The sequence below is a fragment of the Pholcus phalangioides genome, unplaced genomic scaffold (assembly GCF_987345545.1).
Source record: "Pholcus phalangioides strain wild (caught in Gottingen) unplaced genomic scaffold, Ppha-v1.0 ptg000008l_1, whole genome shotgun sequence".
Taxonomy (NCBI): domain Eukaryota; kingdom Metazoa; phylum Arthropoda; class Arachnida; order Araneae; family Pholcidae; genus Pholcus; species Pholcus phalangioides.
Window position 1 is genome coordinate 24120430 of NW_028301601.1, and position 23733 is coordinate 24144162.

General features: G+C 35.9%; 1 protein-coding gene across 1 annotated transcript in view; it reads left to right on the forward strand.

Moving 5' to 3' along the window:
- The first annotated feature begins 1505 nt into the window (after positions 1 to 1505).
- Positions 1506 to 23733, forward strand: part of LOC149084059 (ATP-binding cassette sub-family F member 1) — a 29600-nt gene continuing 7372 nt past the window's right edge. Inside the window, exons 1-14 of the mRNA XM_089234414.1 lie at positions 1506 to 1915; positions 5399 to 5469; positions 6680 to 6808; positions 9675 to 9775; positions 10159 to 10244; positions 12898 to 13037; positions 13960 to 14108; positions 14526 to 14609; positions 16854 to 16978; positions 17896 to 18008; positions 18311 to 18485; positions 20329 to 20403; positions 21402 to 21472; positions 22251 to 22283. Of these exons, the coding sequence (XP_089090540.1) occupies positions 1729 to 1915; positions 5399 to 5469; positions 6680 to 6808; positions 9675 to 9775; positions 10159 to 10244; positions 12898 to 13037; positions 13960 to 14108; positions 14526 to 14609; positions 16854 to 16978; positions 17896 to 18008; positions 18311 to 18485; positions 20329 to 20403; positions 21402 to 21472; positions 22251 to 22283 (1539 nt within the window). The 5' untranslated portion in view covers positions 1506 to 1728. The remainder of the gene's footprint in view (positions 1916 to 5398; positions 5470 to 6679; positions 6809 to 9674; positions 9776 to 10158; positions 10245 to 12897; positions 13038 to 13959; positions 14109 to 14525; positions 14610 to 16853; positions 16979 to 17895; positions 18009 to 18310; positions 18486 to 20328; positions 20404 to 21401; positions 21473 to 22250; positions 22284 to 23733) is intronic.

Consider the following 23733-nt stretch of genomic DNA (forward strand, 5'->3'; position numbering starts at 1 on the left):
AATGTGCAAGTGCTAGTTGCGTTCTGTGCTGATATTTTGTGGGTATATCTCAGCTTGTTGACTTAGTTATTTTGCTATCCAAGTTTTGTCAGAAACGCAAATGTTCAATCCCTATTGAAACGCACGTTGTATATATAAAGCATTTTAGATAAATGACGCTCATAGAGTAAATTGGGTGGATTAAACATTCAAACATCATTTCCCACGTTTCGGAAATTTGCACAATCATGTTTCTGGCATGTGGGGGTACGATTAAGACAGTGATAATAGCAATATTATTGATAAAACAAATGTTCAAGAGATACGTTCAATATACAGGGATGGATTTTCAAATATGCATCAGTTTGAAAAATTAGTGGCAACTTATTTGCATACAGATGTTACACCTAGAAAGAAAAATATTTTGTGGAAGTTTACAAATCATTTTCAGGTTCTTATGATACAGTGTTAATAATAAAAATAAAACATGTTCGTATTTAGTTTTTTTTTTTTGTCGGTCCCCTGAAACGAATGACTGAATCTTCACTGGCAAATGTGAATTCAAGTAATTTGTCCACATGCCCGATATAACTGAATTATTCATCTAGTATTTTTTTATAAATTTGTAAAAAAAATTTCTCAATCCCAAAGTGAACGTTGATTTTATCACTATCTAGTTTATATCGCCCTAGTTAAAAAACGGAATATCGTTCTCTATAGCAGTGTTTCTCAACCGCCGGACCGTGGCCCAGTACCGGGCCCTAGCACTAGTCACACCGCGCCGTGAGTATTCGTGGTTTAATTTTTCCATTAATTTCTCGTTAGTTGTGTGTATGACCGGGCCTTTCACCTACGCGAAAGAGATTTACCGTGCCGCGGGCTTCCAAGGGTTAAGAACCACTGAACTATACCAGACCATGATACTATACCATGTTACTCTAACGCAATAACATGGCCCTTGGGTCAAATGGAGCCTTTGAAACTCTTCGCCATGGCCTACTGACACTTTTTAACAAATGTCTGAAAAAACATTGGAATACGATTAAGATGGAAAAAAAAACAATGGATGAAGCAACACATTCCGCTACTATTAGCGATGCGCATCTGATACAATACATGGCCTAGGCCGAATTAAATCAATTGTTGAGACGACGGGGGGGCAAACCCGGGACCTTATTTTCATTATCCGGAAGGTGGAGTTCGGCATGCACGTAATTTCAACAATATTCGGCGACTTTGTTCAGTTTTAGCGACATTTGTGGCGATAATTGGCGATGTGCCATATTTGGAATCCTAATTTCCCGTATTTCTCTCGAAGAAATATGGTCAGCTTACTCATAACAGTAAGAATCCATTTGATAAAGGAAAAATCGACTTTTTTCAATGAGATTTCTGCATGACATTATTTACAGAATAAATTTTCGCATATTTTTTCATTTCCAAAAAAGAATCTAAATACATAAATGCTTTAAAAAAAAATCGATTTCAATCAAAGCCAAAAGAATTTCTTCCAGCTAACTTCGGTCACGGCCGCCAGCTTGCGAGGATACAACGTGTTTACAGCCTGGTGTCTATGCCTTACGTGTATCTGTATCTGTCTATGCCTTACCTGTGGTTTTTTCTTTTCTCCCTCTCTCCCCCCTTTCACTTCAGGGATTAGCCTTGGCAGCATAGAGCCCTGAATAATAAGACCAAGACAGCCTGGTGTCATTACAGGTAGTCTATTGTTCATCCAGGTTGCCAATAAACATGCCTCGCAAAAAGACTAAAGCAGCCAAATCCGAGTCACAAAAGAAGAAAGAAATCGATGATGACGGAGATTCGGATCAAGAAGAAATCTCCAAAGAAATTGATAACCTAGATCTGGACCAGGCAGCGTCTAATGATGATGATGAGGAAGATGAAACGGCCAATGATAACAACAACGTGTCTAAGAGTAGGTTTTTATTATCAAAACAAATTCATTAAATGAGTTGTCATGAAATTGTTTCATTGAAGTCAGTGCCAACATATTTCATGACCCGAGGCGGAGTCATAGTTTTGCTTGCCCTTCTCTAATTGTAGTAAAATTTTCTTGACCACTCAAATTTGCTGCCTCAGGTGAAGCCCATTAAGCTCTTGCAAGGCCCTCGCTCATACCCAAAATACGTCTCTGCCTGGAAGTCACTGACATGCTAGAACACTACCTTGGTTGCTCATTGATGTGTCCTTTTCTCTTTAGGTCTTTCGGTGAAAAAGCAGTATAAGCACCCTTCTTGGCACTGCTTTGGCGCCAAGCAGTGCTGAGTCTAATGTAACCCCGAGAAAGGGAAATAAAAAGTTTTTTTTGGAACAGATGCAGTATGGTCCGCCACGACTTTGGCGACTTTTTTCTCGCGATAAGTCGCCGAGATAGTCGTAATGCTTCTCTGGTTTGCCCTATTTTTTAACACTTTCCCGGTTTCGTTGGGTGTTACTAGATGGCGCTAGTTCATTATTATTCCTGCCTTCTGTAGCTTACGTCATTACGGATTATTATCTACTGCTCAGGTTGTATCATACCGTTTTATTATTTCGTTGTATTTATTAGTTATTCATCCATTGCCATGCCTTCCGTTTTATCGGTTTATTATTTAAAATGAACCTACAGAATTTTTCATGCCCAGATCCGTTTATTAAAAAAAAAGGGTCCGGGTTTTAGTGCATAGAATATTTATTTATTCAACATGCCCAGATCTGTTTATTAAAAAAAGGGTCTGGGTTTTAGTTTTAATACATAGAATATTTATGCCCGGAATTCCTTATGCCCCGATCTTTTTATTACTAAAAAAATGGGCCAGGTGTAATTTTTTTTTAACTGATATTTTTTTCTATTTTTATGCTTGGTCGTTTCTATTATGTTTTGCATGCTGATGTTTTTTTCGGTGTCCTTAGTGTCTGACGGCCTTGGCGACTCTTCGTCGGGCCAACCATACGACAGCTGTTCCGAATTTTGAACGGGTGGTAAACTCATACTACCAAATTTTTAAAATACATCACGCCAATCGAAATTATTGATCATATTGTCGTATAATCAAGAGAATTATTAAACTCCAAAGTGGTTGAAGTTACTAAGCCTCAGCCCAACAGAAGCTATTTAACACCCTCAAGAATTAAAAAAATTGGTGCTGAAACACGACTGCGAGCAGAACATCCGGCAACAATGTGCGATGGAAGTGAAATGGCACGTAGTTCAGCAATGCATTAGCGCAGGAAACGTCTCGTCCAATCGCTAACAGGTGCATGCGAATGTGCAAATCAGTTGCTGCACCTGTAGGCCGAACTTCGTTCTGGCTTGGCCGCCTCGCTATGCTCGGACGCTGCTTCGCTCCTCCGGCCATTAAAGGGGGTCCCAGCCCCCGGCCTGTAATTATCAACTCTGTTTGCACCACAACCAGAAACATGGCAATATTATTTCACTAAGCAGGATGCATGGCAAGAATATTTCACAAAGATGGAATAAAGCCCTAGCAGACCGAGAAGATAATAATCCAGTTGAGACTGAAGGTAAACAAACGTTTCCGAGGTGCCACAGTTGGCGACTTTCTGAAGGAGTCTAAACTGCATCCCACCTATTTTTTAGTCGTGTTACACGCTTGCACACTTGTTTGGTCCTTCGCTATCTAAGTCCACCATTATTTTGGTCACTTGCATGCTTACACTCTCTCTAAGTCACTCATTTTGTCACTCACTGACAAGGTCTTGCACTCTAGGCCATTTTTTTGTCACTTGCATGATTTATATGGTAGTACATCCTTGCATATGCTTACGCATACTCTCGGTCACTCACATGCTTCACACAATTTTGGTCACTCGCTTGCACACACTGTCTTTCTTAGAAACCAAGCACAACTCAGGTCTGTCGTTATCTATGGGCAATTTAATACCTAATGAGTTGTGCGGGAAGTGTAAGAGTGAGAATCTAACAGTCTGAGTGTGTATCTAGTGTTGTGTCTGATTTTTTTCAGTGCTGTCTTCTATATTTAAGAAGTGAAGTCTAATGAGTGAATATTTGTACCATTTGTAGGCACGTTGCTCTCTGTGGTGAGACTTTTTAACAGGGAGATCGGCTCACATTCACACCACAGCAAACCAATTTCAGCCAACCACCACTGTGCGACAGTGGGGTTCGAACCCAGGACCTTGCTAGGCAAGTCCGTCAGTCAACCACCACAGTGGCACTCTCTAGGTCACATATACTAGCACACTCTTTGTAATGGCCATATTCACAACCTACAGTCTAACTACAGTCTTAAGTTTAACTACAGTCTCGCAGGTGAAAAGATTGAAGATTGATCGACATGGATTGGTTAAATTCCAAATTTTAACCAGTCTATCTCTAATTTTTTAACCTGCCATTGTAGTTTAAACGTATGACGAAATGTAAAGTCTATGAACATGGCCATCGGTCACTTAATGTTTACACACTCTCTCTAGGTCATTTGCGTGCTTACACACCCTCTAGGTCACGCACATGCTTGCCCACTGTTGAGTGAGCATTTCATCGTAGCTGCTGCAGGGGATTTAAACTGTTATTTTATTAAAATATGATTGGGTGCAAAGAAATTTGGCTTTTCCAAATTTTTTTCCCCTATAATTTTTCAACCCTGTTGGCAGTATCCTCGGGTCTTATATCCTGAGTTTCGCCTGTGATTGTAAAAAAAATCCCTACTTTTGAGGGAAGAAGTTATTCCCAAGGAATTTACCTAAGAAAAAGAAAAGACTTGCTTTTATTTTGATCCACGAAATGGCATCACGAGCGTAATGTAAATTGTTATCATTGCATCAAATCACAAAAATATTTTCGGGGGTCAGGAAAGTAAAATTCGCCCAACAGCCAACATCAGTTTGGAATTTTGACATCCGAAATTTGGCGAGAGAACTTATCTGCTTTGATCATATGCAGGGCTGAAACTGAATGTTTTGTCAGCTGGGCAAGTATGCATTTGGCACCCTTGTGTAATGTAGAAGGAGCTGTTAAAGAGGGAATTAGACTCTCCCTCCCCCACCTAGTCTAAGGCCTGGGCGTTAGACTCAACTGCTCTTCCCTGGTTGAAGCCCCTGAACATATGTTCTGTTGAGTCTGTATGTCTCGTTTTGGGCTAGATAACAATTTTTTTTTTATGGCGAGATTTGATTTGAGAGTTCTGATGACAGGTAGTTTAACCTACTGGTTGGCAATGATTGGGGACTTGGTGCTAATCAGTGATGACTTGCAGGATGTAACGTTTTTGCAAAGGGAAAAATCCCTAAACTTTTTAATTTTACTAATGAAAAATCCCTTTTATTTCTATGTGAAATTTGGATCTGTGCCAAAACAACCTCCCTAATCCTTATTCTAAAAAGTTAGCAGCTACGCAATACCAGAAACATAAATTCATCCATTCATATCATTTTTCAGAGGAGAACGATGGAGAAAGCAAGCCGAAAGCAAAAATCAGCCACAAGGAGAAGAAGAAAATGAAAAAACAGGTGTGCTTATATTTTGCTTTAAAGATTTTGTACTGAAATTGTAATTTATTTAATAGAAATTAGCATTCCGTGTTTGTTGAATCATTGATATATTTACAGTTGTCGCATTATGATTATATAAGGGCTTGACAAATCCCAAGCACCAAGTCGCCATGGTGACTATGAAATTGGTATTGACATCTAATATTTTCTGTATAAGGTTGCTAAATTTGAGTCAGGATGACCCAAAATTTTTGATTCATTACATTACGCCTTTTATCATAGAAAAAAGTTCTGGAAAAGTTAAAAAAAATTATTTAGGAACATGTTTCTTGAGCAAAAACCATGCTCGGATTCTCAGAAATATGACTGACGCCTAAATATTTTCTCGATTTGTGAAGCCTGGGATTATAATCATCATTGTCAAGTCCCCCCAGATTTTCCATTAGGTTCCAGAATTTCTACCCCATCTCCCAGACACCAAAAAAGTTGTACATCTCCCTAATTTTGACTGTGATAAAAAAAATCCCTACTTTTGGGGGAAAAATTATTCCCAAAGAATTTACCAAACTGTTGCTTCCATTTTTTATCCCAGATTCCACAAGCATAATATAAATTGTCATTGATGTGTAAAATCACAAAGAAATATTTCTTTTTCGGAGGGAAGAAAAAATTCCCAAAACAGTCACCGTAAATTTGGCTTTCAGATATCTGAAATTGGAAGGTAACTTGTATCTGCTTTGACCATATGCCCTGTTTCATGCTCTATGACAATTTTTTTTTTTTTTGGCTTGATTTGATTTGAGAGCAGTAATGACAGGTAATTTAATCTACTTGTTCATGTTGATTTGCTGTAATTGGCGATGGCTTCCAAGATGTAACGTTTTTGCAAAGGGAAAAATTCCTAACATTTTACTTTTATTTAACCCCTTAACTGGCACGGGCTTATTCATATATCTTTACTCTTTGTGATTGAGAAAAGGTGGCACTGGGGAGAGCAGATCGTGTAAGATTTCGTTGGCAGTTAAGGGGTTTAATGAAAAATTCCCTCAATGGATTCACAAAAATCCCTTTAATATTCATTTTTGTATGGAAGTTGAATGTGCGCACCCCCCCCCCCCCCAAATTTTCATTCTTCAAAGTTGGCAGCTACTTCATATAAATATGAATACTTTGGATATTCGCGAGCAGTTTCCATGATAAATAGTAGTTCATATTATTCTTTTTACAGATGGAATACCAGAAGCAGATAGATTCTCTTAGCAAAGGAAAAGCCACCACCGATGATCAATTTACGGTATCTCAAGCACAAAAGTCAGCTGCTCAACAATTGCAGCTTGAAAATGCTATCGATATAAAAGTAAGTTCAGTTATTAGATCTATACCTACTTATCGATGCTCTGAGATTATCAATAATTTTTAGTGTCTTAGTTATTATGCAGTGATACCCAGACTTGTGTCAACAGTTCTTTTCAAGACTAATGACGTAAGTTTGAAAATAAAATCAGTTGAGGTGAATTTTTTCCACTGATAGTGTCCCCCCCCCCCAGGAGGAGGGGGAAGGGAGACGAATATGCAGATTTCCTATTTTATTCTTTATTTATTTGTCTTGATGCAATTCTTGTGAGGAAAATGAAGTAAAACCCTTATAAAGGGTGTTCATAAAATGTCTTTTAATTTTGGAAGAATTATAGTACTCATCAAGATGAGCAATATTTACGGTAGACCCAATGGTCGAAATCCACTGAGAGTGTCAGAAAAGCGTAAAGTACAGTATTTTTTAGCTTGTGTGAGGAACCCTTGTATGTAAGGATTCCCTCAATTTTTTGGACTTAAAATTTAGAAAAATACTTGAAAAGATATATATATACAATATATATAAGAAAATGGCTTCCTATTTTAGAGCCCCAATTTTTGGTGAAAAAAGGTTCCTTGTACACATTAAAATCAAGCAAATTGCCCACGTTGAAGTTTCAGCAGTGAAAAAAATCAGCACAGGATGTTACACAATCCTGTGCAGATCAATGAACGACATTAAGAAAATGCTCAAAATGACATCCAAGGGTGTTGTTATACAGTTCACATCAGCAAATGAAAGACTGATGCACACCTTGTCATAGACTCCTGGTGCAATGGTTCATGTTGCATGGTTCAACATGCACTCCTGGTTCATGTTGTTTAGGGCCATAGTGTGCCTTCTGTGGTCTCCGGACCAGACTTTTTCTTGTGGCTTGAAATTGTTATTATTATGCAAAATAGGTGTAACCATAGGTGTGTGCCAATGCTTCCGATTTACCCGGCGGCCTTCCGATTTTTCAGCCTTATTAAAATCTTCCGGTCAAGAATCTAATTCTTCCGATTTTTCATATCTTCATAGAAAAATCCCTAAAAGTCCTCAAATTGAGCTTTGTTTGATGGAAAATCCCTAAAGAAAATACTCTTCCAGTCCTTGCAATTTCAGGCTGACCCCGTTTTCTCAGGAAAAATATGGGGAATCAGGATTTCAAGTAAGAAAAATTGGTTCCAAATATGATCATTAAGGCAAGCAAAGTGAGTAATTATTTCTAAAAAAATCAGGACAGGGAAAATGCATCTCGGAAAAACAGAATTTATATATGGTCATCCGTTGCAATTTCAAAAAAGTGCCCGGTTTTCCCTTTTATAAAAAAATAATCTGTTTTCTTTGTTGCAGAATGTGTCATCACGGGATAAACTACAGATTTTTCAAATCTGTGAATTGGCACCTATGGTATAACTTTTTTTTATGAGCCCACCTTTCAGTTCGGGGCCCTGTTGCTCCAGCTTAGTTACAGGCCTGATGTTATTCTGAAAATATTTGTGCTCATTAGTATTTGGTGGGTCTAATGGAACTTACTGGCGATGTGCAGCGTTGCACATATACAATGTAATTCTATTGTTTATTTTCGTAATTTTATTTTACCTGTCATCTTAACAGGGTTTAAGCTATTGTCGCATTTTTGAATTTTTTGCAAAATGCGAAAGACAATCGTAGAATGCAAAAAAAGTAGTAGCCACTTTTGCAAAAATGCGTACAGGAGGTACGCAACGAGTAGACATCCAACCATCAATCATTACATTAGGGGTCATTCAAGTATTATGTCAGCATCGGGGGAGGGGGTTTCAGATTTGGTGACTTTTGATGACAAGGGGGGGGGGGGGTTTGAAGGTTGCTTACGTCATCAACCACCCTTTTTGAAGATATGAAATATTCTAAGCTGCTGACAAGGGGGGAGGGGTCAAAAATGGCTAAAAATCCTGACGTAATACTTGAATGGCCCCTTAGAATCGTATCATTTTGCTAAAGCTTTTCCCCCCATTTTCGCAAAAGGAATTTTTTATCCAGCTTAAACCCTGCATCTTAAGGATGCAATAAATGGGAGGAAGAAGAGTAAGATGCATAAAGGAATTAGGCGACATGTCACAGGTGGTGGGGTCGCCGACTCGTTTCTTTTTTCTTTAGGATGATGGGTCCCAACCAGGTTTTCGCAGCATGGCCCAGGTCTTCTTCAACTACCTGCTTATATATCTTCCTTGAGACGGAGCGAAAAAAAAGATACAAGTGTAGCCAAATCCTGTTTTTACGAATACCGTTATAGTGAAAATCTCGTTTTAACAAACATTTTTTCCAATCCTCCAGATAAGTTTACATAGGAACAATGCAAAAACCTGGAATTCCTTTACAATGAAATTCCATTATAATGATGTGATTTCTCCTGTCTCTTGGAGTTCGTTATAATGGGATTCAACTGTGTGTGGGGGGGGGGGGTATGTAGATTGAGACCATAGGATCCATTGTAAACATTGTTTGTCTTGATGGGTACTATCACTCCACCAATTTTTTCTAAACAGTTCACAAACACCCCCATAAAATGGTACCCAAGAAAGTGGAGAAACATTGTTCTGAACGGAATATATTAACACTATGGAAAGTGCATCAGGTCCAGAGAGTTATATAGTTATATAGGGGCTATCACATTATAGAGGAAATTATGTAGGATTTTCACTGTATATCCAATTCTAAGGACGTGATGTCAAAAACCTTCAAGATTTGCTCAAAGTGTGTCTACATGAAAATAAACGCTAACATTTTTAGGAGGAGGTGATGTAAATGTGGGTTGATGTGAGTCTGGGTATTACTTATTCATTCAAGTTCCGAGTTTTCACATTAAAACCTGAATTCATCTCTTTTTTTGTTTTGTTTGTAGGTGGATAACTTTTCTATATCTGCAAGAGGTAAAGATTTATTTATTAACGCAAGCCTTCATATAACTGCTGGTCGTAGATATGGTCTTGTTGGGCCAAATGGGTAAGTGATCTTGACCTATAATATTGACTTAGAATTTTGAGTTTTAATATTGATCGCATGGCAGGGTTTAAGCAAGATTAAAAAATTCCTTCAGCGAAAGAGTGAAAATGGAAAGAAAAATGCTTTAGCAAAATACTAAAATGCTAATGATTGATGGATGGATGGATGTCTACTCATTTCTTACCTCCTGCATGCATTTTTATGCGAAGGTGGCTACTACTTTCACATTCTGAGATTTTCTTTGGCATTTTGCGCAAAATGTGACAGTAGCTTTAACCCTGTTGCATGGGTAGCTCTACTATGATATGCAATTTTATAAAAACTTGATCATTCTACTCAACTTATATTATTTCACTCTGATGATAGCATTTTTCCTTTCGCAGACATGGCAAAACAACATTATTGAAGCACATAGCGAATCATTCCTTAAATATTCCACCTACTATTGATGTTTTACTTTGTGAGCAAGGTATGTACATGTAGTAATTTAGAGATATTTATTATTGCCCCCATTTCAGCAGTTCAAACATGTATTTTTTTCCTCTTTCATACAGAGGGTGGACAAAATAATATTATAGGGTGTCTACCATCATTGAAAATTGCAAAATCCTGGAAAAGTCATGAAATGAAATATATGTCACAGAAGTGAATAAATAGTCATGAAATAACAGAGGTAGAATATTCTTTTATGGATCAATTTTCAGATTTTCTCGTTCTCGACTTCTATCGGCTACTTATCACAAAAGCCAGATGGGTTTTCCCTTTGCTCTTTCAGTGGTGGTCCGCTAAGATTGTTTCGTCTATTTTGCAAAATAATAAGTGTTAAATCTCCCAATGCCCCCCCCCCCCCAAAAAAAGTTAAATCACCAATTTTGCCAAATAATGTGTGTTAACTTGCCAAAAATCACTTTGATTTTCCCAAATTTTTTTCCATTCAATAACAATTTCTGAGTAGCCCTTTTGTGAAAAGCAAGCAAGATTCCAGCAGGAATCATCAATAAAAATAGGGGGGAGGGAAGGGGGAATTAATTATAAATAGATTCACCCATCATCAGTTTCTCATTTCTGATTTACAACATAAATTAGAAGTGAGAACCACACACCTCCTAATCACATAACACTACTACTTCAGCAAACACCAACTCTGGCCATATTGCTATATTGCAATTTACCGCCATTAATGAGATGGGTTGGAAATAAAGGCGCTGCCTATCGGTGGTTGCCTCAAGTTTGTTAGGGAAAATATCTTATCTATATCCTCCCTTGGGTTCGAACTCGGGACCGTGACAGCAACCTTCACGGTGATAGACGAGCATCTTACCACCACGCCACTCAGGCGTTAAGCACATGACACTGGTGTACCCAGTGCCATAGTAATGCATGGGCCCACCAAGGCGCGTAAAGAGAAGAGCCTTACAAAAATTAGATTTGTATGAAATTTTTGAGAGTAACCATGTAAGTTTGCCTGGTAGTGCCTCTGAAAAATCACTTACCCGGGGGGGGGGGGGGGCATGATACTCTTAAGATGACTCTGAATGTACCGAAGAACATTTAGAGGTTTTATGGTTTTAAAATTGGCTAGCTCCTTGTCAAAAAGATTTAGACGTGTGTGTGATTAGGGATGTGTGCATAGTCCTACGCAGAATTTTCTCGGGGGGGGGGGGTTAATTTTTTTTAATTCTCAGGGGGGTGTTTACATCTTTTCCTGAAAAATAACACAATAATCTCGGTTTGAGGGGGGGGGGGTTAGAACGCCAAAACTTTCCCCTTTGCGTACGCCATTGGATGTGTGTGTATAATTTTTCAAGAGATGATGCTCGCGAATGCAATATTTTATTGCTGAATATTGTGTTTTTATTAACTGTAATGTAGTTTTTATATTGATAAATAGTGATTTGTTTGTCATTTGCAATGCTGCAGTGGGCATAGAGTTGGGTATCACTAATATAATGAAAGAGTCTAGCAGAAGTTAATTAATAGTCAAGAAAAAGTCGTGGAACTTTCCTTTGAGTTTATGATAGACACCCTTTATTGACACCCCCCCCCTCATTTTGTGCACATTAAGCTTGTGACAAATGCTAAAGAAAACATTACTTTTTCTCATCAATCACATATTGCTTAATCTTTTAATCGACTGTTAGAAATTACTAATCCCCCCCTAAAAATACCATATCTTTTTCAATTAAAAAAAGTCCTTCTGATTTTCAGCAGGTGCAAATCAAGGGGTATGGGGAAAAGTTTTCCATTGAGAAATCATTTTTACAAAATATCTGGGCTTGCAAGCAAGCAGACCTGCAACACAATATTGACATAACATGGAAATTCAGGCGTTACCTGACATTCATTTTATCAGCATTTACATCAAAACATGGAAGGCAGATAGCAGCAGGCCAGCAAGAACATGAAACAGATACAATTCTGACAACATAAATATGTTATGGGCCATACATGCACTGAGAACACACATTCTGGCATGTACCAATTCATCAGAATTTCCTTAGAGGAATGTGTGTGAAGTGCTTGTACGATTAAGCAGTAGCATCCTTTAGAATTTCTCAGAATGCAAACATTGACAAAAAATTTCACATAGAAGCAGCTGTAGTCAAAAATCAAAGTTCAATGCCAGAGACAGAAAACTGTTCAATTTTGACCAAAAATTTATTGCATCGCAAGTCAATATTGTTTAGTTTTGTATTAATTTATGTGCTTGTATTAATTATGTGTATTAATTATGTGCTTATGTTGGAGAGAGGTCAAGATTAGTAAGATAGAAGGTGCATGTGTGTGTGTCGAGAATAGTTTAAGATCACTATGTAAAATATGTGGGCTCTTAATGTTTTGCTCACCCTATGAATATTTTATTTTTTCAACTTAATATTTCTTTTATTTAATTCGTGAACATTTCTGTCTAGATGTGGTTTGCCTAAATAAGACAAAATTTCAATAATAATCATGTGTTTTATTCTCATCATAAATTTGTATGTGCTAATATTGATGTGTATTTTTGTGTGGTAGTCCACTTTAGTGGTTATTACTAAGTAATTACTGAAAAATCAAGATGGGAATAAGTAAATAACAGTAATAGTAGTAAATGGTAATTCGGTATTGACTTTTATATTCAGAGGTGGTTGCTGATGATACACCAGCTGTTGAGGTGGTCCTAAAATCTGATGCAAAACGGACTGAATTGCTCGAACAGGTGAAGATCTTGGAAGAAAAAGCTAGCAAGGGCAATCTCAAAATTCAAGAAGAGTTGAATGAGGTGAGGATCAGAATTAGTGAAATGTAAAAATTGGTGCCATTATTGTTTACCTAGGTGTGAATATAGCTATTTAAAGGTATGAATGTTTGGAATGATATATGAAATGGGCAAACACCAGGATTGGTCTGATTTTGTCCAACCTGAAAAAACACACAAAAAATTACACCTTACTCACAAATAGTATGCTTTCCAATGGTGTTATTGCTTATTGTATTGTCATATTCTATCTGGAGAGAAATACATTAATAAATTGACGTATTCAATGCTATTTAGATTGTAGGGGTTAGCGAAAAATGCTTGAAATGTCCACGTTATAAACCCATCATAATGAAATTTCTTGACACGGTACAACAAAAACAGCGACATGATTGCAGAAAAAATTGCTACTGCTTTACTCCCCATTGAGAGGTTCGCGCACCAACCTCTCGACGAGTATAAAAAACAAGCCTGCCATTTGTAATCAGCAATAAATTGTAGGTCCCGGTCTAATTAGCCCTTGTGTGCAGAAAATGACCATGGTGCGGCAAAAATGATCATAATGAAATGCAAAATGATTTCAATCCCATCCCAGAGTTTTCGGTAATAAGCTGCCACTGATATGATAATTATTTAAATAATTGTCGTATATTACTAGGGTCTGTTATATTTATGTAGGTTACAGCATATATAACTTGCTTTCCTCATGCTCCAGTATCATAAACCATGAAAAATCCCCAAAACCCCTGAATAACCCGGGTTTTTGCTAACCCTTGAACACTGTCAGCTTTTACAACATGCCAAGCTCTGGTCACCTTTTGAAATTATGTTCATGAGAATCGTGCCATTTACAGGTTCTTAAAACAAACAGAATGAGTTAATTGTGAAATTTTTCTACATTGGTGTCAAGTTTATCTATTTGTCTTACATGTTGCTTACTTGCCAGGCATATGAAGAGCTGCGCATAATAGGGGCTGATTCTGCTGAAGCACGTGCTAGGCGTATCTTGGCTGGTCTTGGTTTTACTAGGGAGATGCAAGATCGAGCAACGAAACATTTCTCTGGTGGTTGGAGGATGAGGGTTTCACTTGCAAGGTAAATTTAACTTTGTTATCACGAGTTGATTTTGTCATTAAAGTAACAAGTATAAACTGCATTTTTGTCAGAGGAAATATTTAAAACTGGTTAATTTATGAATTTTTTGCTCTTAGTTGGTAACACACCATTTGGGCGGTATTAATTTTTTTTAACATAAAAACAGAATTTGTAGCATTTAATGCTTTAAATTAATGTAACTTAATTCTTTTGATTATAACTTGAATGGGGATTTGAGAGGGACAATGTGATCTTGAAGCATTCAGTTTTTTAAACTTTTGTAAATGTATCTATAGTACTGGAGGAAAATTAAACTTTCAGCTTGTTTCAGATCTTGATTTTCAGGTAAGTTTTAGTTTAAATATTAACTAACTCAATGAACACTGGAATTCAACATTTGAGTTTTTTTTATTCCAGGGCACTGTTTATGGAACCAACGTTATTATTGCTTGATGAACCGACAAATCATCTTGATCTTAATGCTGTTATTTGGCTGGATAAGTAAGTGTTCTCAATAATTCATTCTTAACCTTCCTTCGAAGTGCAAACAATCAGTGCTCCAAAGAGAAAGATGTTTCTCTGACATTAGTGCAGAGATGAACCGTGGGAAGAAAAGTCTTCGTTGGGAATCGAGAAGACCCGGATTCGATTCTCAATTTTATAACTTTTCTTTCGGTGGTTCATCTCTACACCAATATCCATAAAATCTCTTACTTTGATAATTAGTGTTCCATTTGTTAAATATTGGAGTAGTGTTTCTTAATCTTTTTTTCCATCCCACACATAATCCTAATGTTATTTTTTTCCCCTCTTGCGAAAGATAGTTATCTAGATTAGAGGTACCATAATTTTTGGGAAGTAAAGCACATCAAAAGCAAAAAAGTTACAAAACTTATTTTTGTAGTGTAGCAATGCAGCATCTTTTTACACTCCTCAGCTTCATATAAGGTGCATGAAATTTTCATTCAATGAGGGGAGGAAAAAACTTTATTTTTTTGAATAAACCTAAATTTTGCATGTTTAAACTTAGCTTTTAGGTTTTCAAGAGAATTTCAGAATGTTAGTGATTAATCATCAGACAATATCATACATTTTTATAACCATTTAACATTCGAATGCTCAACTTTTTTTTTTGGGGCTGATAATTTTTTTCATAGTTAATAACATGTATAAATGGTGATTCAGAAAAGATGGGGAAAACTTTAAGAGGTGATAGTACATGCTAATATAAACAATTGTCATCAAAGAATGCATGGTCTGACATGAACTGCAAACGTGCTAGCGTGTTTTGAAATGGCCACTCCGCAAACGTTAAAATTGCATTCCTGTTGAAATTTATCAGGAAAAAAATATCAGCACGCATTCAAATGTAACCTGGGGAAGAAAAAGAAACCATGTGCAAATCTGCATCACAGTAAATAAAAGGCATGGATGGCAGTCCTGTGAAATTTAAAAGGCTTATATCTCGGTAGGGACAGAGCCTGGGTCGTGACTAGTCCTGTGAAGTTATTCCAGTGTGTGACCGTTCTAACAGTTGTGACGTACAGGATAATGGCACACTTTAGTAATACCAAAAAATAGACATGCATGAATGAAATGCATGTCTGCTTTTTTCAGTATCATTAAAGTGTGCCATTATCCCCTTACGTTATGACTATTGGAATGGTTGCATGCTGGAATAACTTCCCATGCATGGTGGTCTTTTTCTCCTGATAAATTTCAACAGGAATGCCGTTTCAACGTTTGCGCAGCGGCGGTTTCAAAACATGCCAGCGCGTTTGCGTTTCATGTTAGACCTTGCATTCTTTGATGAAAATTTTTTTTAAATTGTGTGTATTATTACCTCTTTTTATCTCCCCCATCTTTTCTGAATTACCCTGTATAGAAAGCTTGAAAAATCATTTACAAAACACGTCTCAAATTATACTGCTTAGAGCCTCAAAAATCACCCACAAAATAAATTTATTGGAGTCATTTCACATTCCGAATATATAAATATCTACTTTGTGATTCAAACTAAGGTAAGAAAAAAGTTCGATTTGAACATTTCAATTTTAAAAAAAAATTCAAACAAACACTTTAACAAATTGGCAAAGTCACAGACACCCATTCTCTGTAACAAAGAAATGTTGTCTATAATTATGACATCTACCAGCAAATTCAAGATATGAAATGGAAAGAAAATTACATCTGCTTATGTGCAAAGTTAATTCTGAATTTTTATCTTTATTCTTCACCACTTGTCGTGGCTTCCCTTTTATCTGATTTTCACCCATGGCTCCACTAGAATCTCCCAGGACCAGGGGGGGGTGACATATGGCCCCATGTTGAAAGCCACTGCAGTACATGAAAAATTTTTTTATGAGAATTTGTTCGAATTTCTTAAGTTATAGAATGTCTGGGACAAAAAGTTATTGAATAATCTGTGGCTTTGAATGGCCAGCAAGAACTAAAAAGCTGTATAAGCCACAGCTTATGGGAAATCATGTTAATTTAAGTCTGTTTTGTGATTTTCTGTTGACCAAATATTTTATTCGTAATTTTGTAATTGTTTTGAGAAATTGTTTGATTTCTTTTTATTATTTTTCAATATAATTATTGTGAATGTTTTTTTTTTGTGGAAATTTTTAAAATGTTTTCTTTTTAGGATAGGAATATTTTAAATGAAGTTTGATAGTCTATTAGTAATGCACGAATTATTGTCATGTTTATCTGAAATGTGTTTCCATTGGATTTTTCCAACAGTTATCTTCAGGGCTGGAAAAAAACGCTGCTCGTAGTTTCTCATGATCAAAGTTTTTTGGATAATGTTTGCACAGATATTATACACCTGGATAACATGAAGCTGTATTATTACAGAGGAAACTACAGTGAGAATTCTTATATTCACATTACTATTATTTTTTCCTTTCTGAAAATATTTTCAAGTTCTGTATATGCAAGTAATGAACATTGTAGGAAGTTATTTTTAATGGCTTTCCTGACAGGGCAAGTTTATATTTCACAATTTTGCGTTCAAAAATGTGAAGTTTCCTTTTTCTGGTCAGTCATGATGTGAGGTTGGGAAAAAATAATTTTTCATTAAATTTTAATCAATTTATCTTGTGTTCTTCTCTCCAAGTAAAAGGAGAAGTTCATAACAGAGAGAGAGAAAAGAATGTAAAAAGGATGTTGGTCAATAACTGAAGAACTATCGAATTCATCCCAACTACCTCTTTCTACCTCATTGCTACTTGTGAAGAAAGATTCGTTTTGAACGTTTATACTGATACATAAATACATATTGTTTACATTTTTCCCGAAAATCTGTAAATGGGTTAAAAATCAAATGTGATTGGTTATTGATACTCGTGTAAGTTTAGATTTTAAATAATGAATAATTTTATGATAAGAAATAAATTTTATGAATCCTAAAAAAATTTATTGCATACTATAGGGTGAATTGTGCAAGGAAATGTTGATGCATGTTTTAAACTTTTTAACAACTAATATTGCCAGTTTTTTTTCTGCTACCTCGTATTGCTGTTGTAAAAAATAAAAATTTATAGTTTGGAAAAGTAGTGTTAGGTCATAATTCATTTTTTAATTTTAATGCTAAAGAAGATATATTTTATGATGGTTTGTTTGACTGTATAATGTTTCATAGGTGTTGAAGTCATTGAGTTATGGACAGTTCCCAGTGAATCCCCAGTTATTTTGTTAAATTTTGAGTTAAATATTCTTTTTTTTTTACATGCATACATATTCCGTTTAATCTCATGTTTGAAACGCTTTCTTTCTTCCTTAGGTCAATTTAAAAAGATGTATGTGCAGAAGAAGAAGGAGCTTCAAAAAGAATATGATAAACAAGAAAAGAGGTTGAAGGAAATGAAAGCTTCTGGGAAATCGACAAAAGCTGCTGTGAGTGTTTTTCCTGCCCACTTTGGTGTTCAAAATGGATCCTGACAAAGTCCTCCTTTTTTTGAAAAATATGCCTAATGGAAATTAACCTATGGTTGAAGTTTGATTAAAAGATATTGTAGAAAAATATTTTTTTTAACTTGCTGGTAAATTAGTGATGATTTTGGTAGTATGCTGATTTGGTTAACAGATTTGAATTTTTTTTTTCTGCATATGAAAATGATTACTAAAGATAATGAAGATATTTATATGAAAATTAAATCTAATTTTGCAGTATGAGTAATTACAATTATGTCTTGTAGGAAAAAGCTACGAAAGAGGCCTTAACTAGGAAGCAGATGAAAGGCCAACAAAAGAAGCAAAATGATGCCGATGAGAATGGTCCAACTGAACTAATAAGGCGACCTAAGGAATATGTAGTGAAATTTAATTTTCCCAATCCCCCTCCATTGAATCCTCCTATTTTGGGTTTACATAGTATGTATAGTTCATTACATATTTTTTTTATAACAATGATCGCAAAGTTCACCATAAATTTGAAGACAAAAATAAGATATAGGGCCGGGATTCTTAAATTTTTTTTTCTCCTGACCCATTAGGCTAGTAAAATGATAACTGAGGACCTCTTTGCAGAATATTATTCAGCATCTAATATAAAATAATTTTGTTTTCATTATTTTTCTTGTCCAAACTCATTCCCCCTTCCCCAGAAAGTGATTAATGGTGTTCATTATTACTTCAGATTTTTTTTTTACTGATTGCAGACTTTTTTTTCTGTGCTGTGCTTTCTTTCTTTCAAACCAAGCACAACTCAGGTCTATTTCCATGGGCAATTTACTACCTAGTGTGTTGTACTGGAAGTGTGTGCACATCTAGTGTTGTGTTAGATTTTGTCAATGCTGTCATCTATGGTTCAGAAGTGAAGTGTAATGATTGAATATTTGCACTGTTTGTAGGCCTGTTGTTCTCTGTGGTGAGTCTTTTTAATAAGGAGATCGACTCGCATTTGCTCCTCCAAGCTTCAACTGACCACCATTGTGGTGCCAGTGTGATTTGAACTCGGGTCCTTGCGATGCGAGTCAATCACTGATCACTCGACTACCACAGTGGCTCTGTGCTCTGCTAGACACTAGACTATAATGGCATCCATTATAGTTTTCATGTTATTAGACCTACATGAAGGATTTTTTTTTTATTTTCCTATATTTTGCTTGCATGGATGGCAAACATTTTCAAGAAAGCATCATGTGGTGGAAACAAAGTATTTACTTCTTGTATCAAACACTTCTATTTATTTCTTCTCTGTTTGCATTGCACCACTCTGTTAGGATTAGTCATCTGCATTTTTCTATTAGGTGATGTTACCAAAGGGCTCTAGACAGAATGGAGGTGTAGCTTTCATTGTCTTTATGACTGGGGACCAAGCACCTTTTATTTTCATTCTCTCTTCTTTCTTTTTTGAAGCACTTTTTGAATTGATCACTTCTCTGAAAGTATGCAAGTAATATTTGACGTCACTGGAATACACTTGGGTATTGACGAACAGAATATCATGATTTTTTGTCAGGGCATGCTCACCTACAGCTCATTTGACAACCTGGTCCAATCTACAATTCTGTTTATGTTCATCTAATCTTGCAGGTACCAGTCTTTTTGTAGTGTCTATATTAACATAAAAACACACAACTGCATGGGATTCTATGTACCCCAGCTATTTTTAGACCATTGTTCGGATCTGTGGTAGACCTGAGATTGCTCAATTAAGTTTTTCATTGTCTTGAAGATGGTCTTGATACCAAATTTTCTCAGATGCTGCCCAATTCTGCCCATTGTTCTGGGAACATAGAGCAGAAACGCTTTCCCGGTTGAGCGTTTTTCTGCTTTTCTCAAACCAATAATGTACTTGGGATTTTGCATGCATGAGATAATTTTTACTACATATGACCATACACCGCTTAAAGGAAACGTTGCTTGTACCAAATGAAAAATAGCTATTTTGTGATAAAAAAATCACTAATTTGTGTGAGTTTATGAACTAATTGATTAGTTGTATCTTTCATGTTTAATAAACAGTTATGTGTGACAATAATAGCACCTCAAGATGTATACCCAAACATTGACTCTTTCCAAACAAACATTTTTTAAATGCTTTTTTTTTATTCATAGAATTCTATAATTTAACAATTTTGTGCAGGCTTAAATTATAATTTAAATACTGTTATTTTTCATTATGAATGAATCAAATACTAATTTCATTCGTCGTAGCTTCTGCCCTGAAAGTACTGTTATTAATGTATACATTCTTTTATTTACCTCATAGGTGTTAACTTTGCTTATCCTAACCAACCACCTCTTTTCAAAAACTTGGACTTTGGAATTGATATGTCATCTAGAGGTTAGTATGCGTTTCTTTTTATAATTCTAATTTGATGTTGCTTTCGATTTTTCCATTCAATAATTAGAATCATGTTCAAGGAGCTACACATTATCATTTTGAATTCTATCTATTATGTTTCTTCATTGCAAGGTTCAGGAGTAGAAATCTTTTTTTGCAGCTTTTGCTTTCCTTAACATTTTTTTTTCTAGGCCTTTTTGTTCCCCAAAGCGAATCTAAAATAAATCTTGGCAATTGGATAAGTCTGGTAGCTGAGTTATGGTGTTCATGTCATGTCCTAAAAGCTCTTGTGATGAAGACTTATTTATACCTTGATGCCTTGGCTAATAAGCTTTCCGGATGAAGAGAGATTTTTCTGCTTTGAATACAAATACTTTCGCTAATGAATAGTTTCAGCTTATGAACATTTTCATTCGTATGGAGGCAGGACTGCAACTGGGGGTAAGGCAGGTGGGTCTTTGTCCCAGGTGTAGGGCCATAATAGGTGCCAAATTCACCCTCTAACTGCTTCTTCTACATGCAAGGGATGCTGAAATTACGGCTCTAGTTGCAGCCCTGTATGGATGCAGGCGGTAACATAAAATAGCTGCATCATGAGTTGAATTTTAGCTCAAATCATCCGAATTACTGTCACGCTAGCCCGATTGACCCATGTCCTTTTCGGGATATTTCTCCAAATGTACCTTCACTTCTCTTTCTAAAAGTTTTTGAACCATTTTTCATGTAAATAAAAGATTCAGCTAACAGAAAATTCATTGGAAAAAGAAAGAACTTATGTTCTCATTACACATTAGTGCAAGACTCTTTAGCATCAAACTAAACTAAACAATATTTCTTCTAGGTCTGTATAGTATCGTTATAGAAAGGTTTCACTGTAATTTGTATATAATGAGAAGCAGTCGTACTTAAATCATTTGATGTATATTGGCCATTTTCTTCCCCCATCGTCAAAATATCCACGAATGATAAATAATTGTTTTTCTTTCATTTTGTTATAGTTGCTATAGTTGGTCCAAATGGCGTTGGGAAAACTACATTCTTGAGGTTGTTAACTGGAGAAATTTCTCCTGTAAGTAAATTCCTTATTTATAAACTTGTTTCTTGTGGAATGATATCATTGAATAATATGAATGATAATCACACACATAAAACAGTAAAACCTCCCCATAACGGTACAATGGCCACATTTTCTTGGAACTTAATGCAACCTATTGGATTTGCTTTAAGGAGTTTTTCTTTTTTTTTAGCCTTTCGAACATGAAAATAACTACGGGTTCTTTCCTACATCAGTGGTTTCCAAAATGTGGTCTGCGGACCCCGGGAGTTCAAGTAGATGCTAATGGGTCCACTAGACTAGTTTCTGAAAGAACAAAGCGGAAATTAGAGAAAGAATTTCGCAAGTGGGCATGCCATAGACTGAAGAGTCAAGTAAGCACCACTTAAAAATGCTGCCCTAGATAACAAAAATAGCTGATTGCATCGGAGGATGAATATGATCCAAAAACTGCATGTCCCAGTATACAAGAATTACGGCGCAGCTGTGCATATTTTTCCTCGTGAAATTTTCGAATGAAATTAACAATAGAAAATCACTGATAAAATTCTTTGTGAAAATTTCATGCATCTCCAATAAAAGCATGAGATTTAATTCACGTTTCAGAAATACTCAACCTCTTAATAGCAATAACCTCCAAATAATAGCCACATTTGCTCAGCCTCGTTAGTGGCCATTGTTGGGAGGTTTCACTGTATATAATTAATTGGCTGAAATGTTTTTCAATGCTTAATCATCTTACACATTTATTATGTGCTATGCTGTCACAAATTCCCCTTCTTTCTCCCCGCAGTGTCAAGGTGAACAGAGAAAAAATCATCGCCTGGTGAGATTCAATTGTTTTGTATTTTTTTCTTATAATTTTTTGTACCATGTGTTGCCTTTATATCATTTAAGGTCAAGTGGGGTAAAGTGGTCAGGTGGGGTAAAATGGTCATACTGAACATAAAATGGCATAACTTAAGAATTTCAATTGATATTACTACCAAATTTCTGTTTTAACTTTCACTTGCTAGTAGCTAAGTTTTTCACCTAAAATATAATGCCAAGCAACATTTTAGTGGAAATGAACATTTTTTTTGTTGTTGAAGCTCAGGTTCCATTTTTTGAGTGGCTGAATAACTTCTCTCTACCATTTTAGTTGCTAAAACTTTTTATAGATTGGCTGTACAGGGCACTCCAGAAGTATCTCAAGAACACTATTCCATGCACTGGTAAGTTGTAATCATTATACTTCATATTTTATAGTAATTTAAACAATGTGGGGTAAAGTGGTCATAGCATTAGGCTTAACTAACACTTAGTTGCTAGGAGCTATTTTGCTAACATATAATTGAACTTGTAAGATTTTTTTTACCCAATTTACTTTTTATTTAATGTAGTTTAATTTTTTTCTTTTCCAGAGCAAACATGCACTTGGAAAGTAGGTGTTTGAACCTATATGTGAAAAGAATATACAACAGTACTCTGACATTCTTCCATTAGTATTGTTAGCTGTTGGAAAGAGCGTTAGAGTATCATGTGAGCTGCAAGAACATGAGTTAAAGATTCCATATGACTTAAGGAAGATGGATCATTAACAAGTCAAGACAAAAGGATTCTAGAAGAAAATCACGGTTACCATGCAAAGGAGACTAGTATTGAAGGCTTGAAATCTCTTGCTCAATGTGAACAACCCCCCCCCCCCCCAACCCCTTTTGTAGATGTCGAACTTTCACAATTCACAACCAAGGGAAGTAAAGATACAGAATCAACTGCATGAGTGGCTGACTTGAACTTAGAAAGTGTCAAAATTAACTAATATCAGTGTTGTGTCTGATGAGAGACTTGAAATGAGCCATATACTGACTACCTTGCCCTCGTTAATCTCAGCTGTAAACGAAAGGGTAATACAGAGCTCAAGGGCAAAATGAAAACATGTTCAGGATAGAATAGGAGAAATCCTAATTAAGGAAATAGTTGAACTTTGACTGCCACAAAATAAATATGCAAAAATTACATTAAACTCCCATAGCCAAAAAAAAAAATTTCTGGAAGATCTGACACAAATCTATAACTATTCAAACTTTATGAAAAATGTCAGAAGGCTGTGTGTGTGGGGTGCTGGTTTATTATGAAGAGAACAAAAACCAATAATGCAAATTATCAGACAAGTGATTAATAAGGATTTATTATCTGTTGAATATCTTGAAAAAGCTTAAATAATGAATTTTTATACCTTTCCAGAAAATAAGGACATAGATGAAATAAGAGATCAGTTGTATTTGAAGATCCTA